The 6,632-nt window shown below is 37.7% G+C and overlaps 1 protein-coding gene and 1 long non-coding RNA gene across 4 annotated transcripts; one reads left to right on the top strand and one right to left on the bottom strand.

The window, feature by feature from the left end:
* Nucleotides 1-1,155: 1,155 nt before the first annotated feature.
* Nucleotides 1,156-4,069, top strand: LOC110881421. Of its 3 annotated transcripts, XR_004870642.1 has the most exons (7): nt 1,156-1,399; nt 1,636-1,702; nt 2,708-2,848; nt 3,011-3,117; nt 3,413-3,500; nt 3,650-3,730; nt 3,863-4,069. It is a non-coding gene; the product is annotated as an uncharacterized LOC110881421 (long non-coding RNA). The 3 variants fall into 3 exon arrangements; XR_002559722.2 differs by lacking the exon at nt 1,636-1,702 and having other exon boundaries at nt 1,165-1,399; XR_002559724.2 differs by lacking the exons at nt 1,636-1,702; nt 2,708-2,848 and having other exon boundaries at nt 1,165-1,399.
* Nucleotides 4,070-5,412: 1,343 nt separating this feature from the next.
* On the bottom strand, nt 5,413-6,368 carry LOC110884671. Its single transcript, XM_022132395.2, has one exon. It carries the CDS (start codon nt 6,301-6,303, stop codon nt 5,569-5,571), a length of 735 nt encoding a protein of 244 aa, XP_021988087.1. The 5' UTR covers nt 6,304-6,368; the 3' UTR covers nt 5,413-5,568.
* Nucleotides 6,369-6,632: the final 264 nt, after the last annotated feature.

Below are 6,632 nucleotides of genomic sequence, written 5' to 3'. Positions count from 1 at the left end.
CTCATAGCTTGGATTAAAAAATATAACAAAAAGGCTTTTTTTAATTAAAAATCGATTTCGAAAAGGCTTATGATAACATCAGTTGGTGTTTTCTTCTGGACATCATGGGACAAATGGGTTATCCAGATTTATGGTGTAAATGGATCAAAGGGATCCTAGTTTCGGCCAGATCCGCGGTTCTGGTTAATGGGTCCCCCACTTTTGAATTCAACTGTTACAAAGGAGTTAGACAGGGCGACCCTTTGTCCTCGTTTCTGTTCCTTTTGGTGATGGAAGCTCTGTCTAGCATTCTGGGCAAAGCTAGGGTAGAAGGACTTTTCAAAGGTATTCAAACTCCCAGTAATGGTCCGGTAATTTCTCACTTCTTTTATGTTGATGATGCTCTTGTGATGGGGGGATGGGATAGGGATGCCGTTAAGAATGTGGCGAGATGTTTGAGAATTTTCTACTTATGTTCGGGCTTAAAAATTAATTTTAATAAATCAAACATATACGGGTTGGGTGTTAATAATGAGGTTGTGTCTGATATGACTAAAGTGATTGAGTGTAAATCAGATTCTATTCTGCTTAAATACTTGAGTATTACAGTGGGGTCGGATATGTATAGAATTAACAATTGGAATCCTATTATCGAGATTTTTGATAAAAGATTGCCTATGTGGAAAGCTAAAACTTTATCGATACGGGGGGGGGGGGGCTTACGTTAATTAACTCTGTGTTGGAAAGCCTGCCTATTTATTATTTTACTTTATATAAGGTCCCCGCGGGGGTTTTAAAGTCCCTCGAAGTCAAGATGAGAAAATCCACAAGTTCTGTAAGCGGAGTAAGAAGGAAGAGAAGATCATTTACGGGTTGGCTTTGATTACGTGTTGGTGCATATGGAAAGAAAGGAACAAGGTGGTTTTTAAATAGAAAAGAGGTAGCCCACAAGAGATAATAGGGGAGTTAAAGTCTAGAGGTTTCGCTTGGTTAAAAAATAGATTTTCATGTAATTATATTAGTTGAACAGAATGGTGTAAATACCCGTTGTATATGTTGTGATTTTCTTGCCTTTTGCCCGTTTGGGTCAGGGGTGCTGCTGTTTGTTTGGTATTTTGCCCGCTTAAGTCGGAGGTTGTTTAATGAAGTTTAATTTTAAAAAAAATTGAAAATTTCATCAAAATGGAACCCTCTAGTGTTTCCCGCCCCCCAATTACCATTCCCCTCTTATTTTCACCCAAAACTTAAAGGATACATCTTGAAGCTCTCAACACCCATCTTTCTCTAACTCTCTCGTTCCATCTGTTGCCGCTAACCACTACCGCAGAAGAACACCTACCGCACCACCATACGTTCCAGTTTCGTTGCTCGATTCGTCTGGCGCTACTTTAGCCAATATTATGGCGAGAATATGATTATGGTAGAATCAAACCGTCTCTCACATATCGTATTAGGTTTTGCTTTTGATTTAATTTTTTGTTGTTTTTATTATATTTGTTTTTTTAAGTATATTTATATGTATTAGGGTCAGTTATATGTATATATTTGATGTTGTGTGTGTATGTTATAGTTTGTTGTATGCATATGTACATACATATATGCAATATGTACATGCTTTAGTCTGTTGTAATATGTTCACATATGCGAATATATTAGCTTTGAAGATGCACACCAACTGCTCGATGAAATGCTTTTACCAAAATGACATCTATTTCACATGATGGTGAGTTATTGTTTACATTCTTCAAAATGTTTTTTAGTGACTGATTTCTTTTTTAATGATTCTGTTAAATGATTTTTATAATGATTAAATGTTAAATGATTATGTAGCGAACGTGCATAGATCTACACTCAAAACAATGGATTCATGGATAATGTTATCATTGATTTTCTTGAAATGTACTGTTTGCTAGCTGTTATTAATACACACTCCTAACATTGTGTTGTGTTAGGCTGCGGGGTGTGGTGCGTGGGTTGGGTGGTGGATTGCACAAAACGCTGGCTAGACCACACCAGGCTAGCGTTGGCCATGGCGTTGCCTCGCTGGCGTGGGGATTGAGCCTGGCGTGGGGCGCGGGGGGGGGGGGGTTGTGACTTGGCTGGCTATGATTGGTTGGTTTGATGTAGCCGTTAGGGCTAGTCGTTGCCAAACGGCTACTTTATTTAAAAAATTTAAATAGTTTAAAAAAACTAACAAAATGCATATGGCTGGCCACGCCAGCCGAAGCCACGCCACACTGCACCACAACTTGTGGATTTGTGGATTCCACACCTGTCACGTGTCGAGCAATGCCCCCAAACCAAGGCCCCACAGTGTTAGAGAATGTATTTGGTGTCACATAGGTAATTATTTATGAACAAGTTTCTATATGCTTATGTCATAGTTCTTTTGAGCAATGTTTTTCAGGGTGAGGGAAAAGAACCGCATGTTGGTAGGATTGTTGAATTTTTCAAAACATTGGGTGATGAAAATTATTTTAGAGTGCAGTGGTATTTCATAGCTGAATATATAGTTAGTTGCTACTTGTTTGTGTATTTTATAGTTTAATAATCCTCTTCAACAGTTTAGTCAATTTAGTAATTCCAATGAATACAATGTAAGCTAGTTGAGTTATTAATAGAAATATGTTTGTGTTTTTTTATCATGTATTGTAAATATTATTTTTTTGCATCTTGCCCTTGGAATACTTGTTTTAACTGTACATCAATATTAAACATCCTTCTATAGGATCATGGTGAATCCATAGGATCGTGAGAAGTAGAGTCCATGCATCCCGAGAAGCTTTACAAATTAATGCTCACTCCTTGGGCGTGAAAATGGTTTATGTTGTTTGGATGTAAAAAGATTAATTATCAGGTGATGAAACTGGTGAGTGTGGGCATGCAAATGGTCAAGTTTCTGTTTTCTATATAATTGAATTTTTAGTCTCTATTTGTGTTGATATTAAATTTACTAGTTTTGCTAATTGTGTTGTTTTGAATATTTAATTCATGTACTGATGAATTTGATATTTTGATTTTCTGAATGCAGAAAATTGGCATCGGAATGGAAGAAGTTTAGCTTGAAGGAGTTCGGGATTACGACTTCGATGATCGCAAAGTCTACACGGATAGTTCTGAATGGTCTTAAAAGAAAAGGTAAACTTATTCAGTAGTTGAATCTTGGATGCGTTAGTACAATATACTTTAGCTTTTGAGGATTATTATGGTGTGTTTGTATAGTTCAAGACTAAATATTTATGGGCTGATCAACACAAACCCAAACCCAAACCCAAACACATCGAGGATGCAAGTAGAGCGGTTACAGATCGATTGTATAAAAGAAAGGGCAATGACATCACCCTATTGCCCTTCTCTTATAAATTGTCGAAAATTGTTTTGGAGTAGATTTTTTTATGCTAAACTTCTTTTTTATTTTGCTTCAATCTCGTAGGAAGTTCCACCTTTGATTTTCAAGAACTTCTGGCATGTCCGGTTTATGCAGTCTGGGTCATTCTCAGATCAACTTGGTGTCCAAAAAGGTAACTTATATTGTGTATGTATGAATTGCATTAATATTTGTTACATGCAATCAATGTGATCTTCCACCAGTGGTAAGCTATCCTAATGGAACAGATGGTATTATAGTAGTTTCACTTTTTAAAGCTTTTCTGTTTCTGGTCTTCTTAAGAGGATGCGTAAAAGAACCACATTGATGAAGTTTATGAAGGAGATAGCTTATGATGGAGTTGAAATACTTGACAATGATAATGTAAGTTTAGGCATATTTTAGTCTGTATATTAAGAGAAATATGTACTTATATATCCAAACAAATTCTTAAATTCATATATTAGGATTAAATTCTGATTTTTAAGATTTATTTTATTTAATTGTTGTCTCAAGTTGGGAAAGGAGTAGAGGAATACTCAGCTGCGGATATGGGTGGCATTCGCGAAGATTGGTTGACTTATGCGGTTACCTCTATTTTTAAGTGACAAATTGTATTTTAGGTGTTGATAATGTATTGACAAACAATTCTTTTTTTTTGTTAACGTTAAAATATTTGTAGTATACTTGACAAATGATTATGTAATGGATTGTTTTAGTATATATATATGTGTATTTGTTTTATGAAAAAGATTTATTGTTTTTGTTATTATACATGTATCCAGGGCAAATTAGTAATTTTATAAAAAATAATTTATACAATTAAAAGCATGACACGCGTAAATGAATGTCATACGTATGTGTCATAAATGCTTGTCATGAACGTGTGTCATTAAAAAGTGTCATAAAATGAGTGTCATGAATGTGTGTCATTAAAAAGTGTCATAAAATGAGTGTCATGAATGTGTGTCATGAATGCGTGTCATTAAATGTGTGTCATGAAAACATAACACACAAATGCATGTCATGTTAATTTTATGACTCCTCAATCAACGACTCGCATTTGCGTGTCATAAAGACCCTTTTATGACACGCAATGCATGTCAAGAAAGATGTTTTTTCTAGTAGTGTTTCCCTTTCAAGACTCACCCACAATCCATTATGGTCTCTGTCACCAGTCTCCTCATCTACGGAGTCGCTTCTGTAGCCAAACTGGTTGTCTCTCCTGCAGGTCTTGATCGCACCTCTGTTTATGTTGTTACTGCTCACTTGAGAAAAGTAGGTTCCTTGTGCATTTTCGTGGTTTCTTTGGCGTCTCTGTTTTATATATGATTTTTTCCAAATCTGTTATCACTTTTATATATGTTGGAGCATACCTAAATTGTTCTTCCAACAATAATATATGGAAACCATGTAAGGTGCTTGATATAATAACGCTCTAAGTTCTACATGTAGGTTATATACTTGCAGTGCTTTGGAGATGTTAACTATTTATGTACAGAGATCAAAATAATGGCATCTGACGTGGACGAAACATGTCAAAGAGATGGAGTAGGTAGGTGTGACTAGATCATGATTCACGCCTCATCAAATCTGAGATTTGTAATTATTATCATACTATGAGTTGGATAAATTTTAAATTTAATCTATATCTATATTATGTATAACCAGTCCTTTACCCGCGTGATACGGCGAGAAACATATCATTTGGTGGAGAGTGACTGTGGCGGTGACGGTGGAGGGTGGAGGAGGGTGATGGTGGGTGGAGGTGGAAGATGAAGTGTGGTTGTGATGGGGTTTTTCTCTAAAAATGAAGAAGATGCCCGGATAGTCCCTGTGGTTTGGCCTTTTAAAGAAAAGGGTAAATTGGTCATTTCACACCCACTTAACAGAGAAAACACACTGAAGTTAGACCCATAGACTATCCGGGAACAAAAAATGAAAAGTTAGGAACTATTTAGGCAGTTTTAGAAAGTTGGGGACTATAGGTGAAAAAATGCGAAACCACGGGAACTTTCCGGGCATTTTTCTCTTTTAAATATCTGGCTAGCTACAAAACTACAAAATTAAGAGCATCGAACCACATATATTTTTATAAATAAAAGGTTCATCTATAAGCTTTTTTCATTCAGCCGACAGGCGACATAGAGATTCGGAAATAAACATAGAAAAACCAACAAAGTAAACAATAAAACCTCAACAAACCTACAATGAACAAAACCTTATTTAATATTGCCCATTGTAGCAATGCTTTGAGCCATCATCTGAAGCTTCAACTCAAACAACATAGCAGCAAGCTCATCTTCCGTCAACTCCAACTCCACCCCATTCCCACCACTTCCACCTGCCTGTGCCGCCGGCCCCGGCCCCTCCACCGCTCCAGACTCAGGCGAATTATCCTGGTACAACCCGGGCACCACCTCATTGGTGGCACAAGCAGTGTGCACATTAAAATCACAACTTCTACAACAATAAGCCCAATTCCTTGTCTCCAAAACATTCTTACATATGTTACAATATTCTTGATCAATGTTACTCCCCCTCCTAGGTACCACGGGGACGCCGTAGTAAAGACCAAGTTCATGTTCATGGTCTCGGTGAGTGACCGAGACTGGCAAGAAAGCGCAGCCCACATGAAGGTCAAACTCGCATAGGGCGCAGCAGTAGGAGAAGGATCTTCCGGGACGGTTACACGCGTTACAAATGAAGGTGCTTCCCGCGTAGGTCGGGTAAGGGAGGAGGATGAGAGGGTGGGGTTTGTGACATGGGTGTTTGACATAACGGGCCGCGTTAGCGCAGTGGTCATGGAGGAAAAAGTTGCATTGGTGGCAGGCGTGGACTGCGGTGGTGGTGTTGTCACACGGGAAGTCGCAGCCTGAGCAGTTGACTTGTTTGCCTAGCTCGTAGGCGCGGTGGATGATTAAGTTGTGGGGGTGGCTGAAGTGTTTGTATTCCATGTTTTAGGACAAAGTATCACCGATGAATGAATGTGTTGGATTAAGCCTAAATAGATTAGGAGGAACTTGACTAAGTCAAAATCCATCTGTATGGAATTATAAAATCTGAAGTCAACGTCTAATGTTTGGAAGTTGGATGCTTATCTTGGTGGGAATTCTGACTTTTTAAGGGAGACTTGAGACTTGATGGGTAGACTTTTGGTTTTTGTGTGTGGAAAATATCCATTATTGTAAGTGATTATTTATTGATTGTATTTGTTTATAACAAATTGGTAACCACTTGGGTTAGTAGTCTCGTGGTATGAAAAAGGCTTTTAATACACTTTAAG

Source organism: Helianthus annuus, chromosome 10 (assembly GCF_002127325.2).
Source record: "Helianthus annuus cultivar XRQ/B chromosome 10, HanXRQr2.0-SUNRISE, whole genome shotgun sequence".
Taxonomy (NCBI): Eukaryota; Viridiplantae; Streptophyta; class Magnoliopsida; order Asterales; family Asteraceae; genus Helianthus; species Helianthus annuus.
The sequence above is the reverse complement of the archived record's forward strand: the minus strand, read 5'-3'. Positions and strand labels throughout refer to the sequence as shown.

Coding starts and splice junctions, on each gene's coding strand:
- LOC110884671 (XM_022132395.2), bottom strand. CDS start 6,303: ATGGAATACAAACACTTCAGCCACCCCCACAACTTAATCATCCACCGC.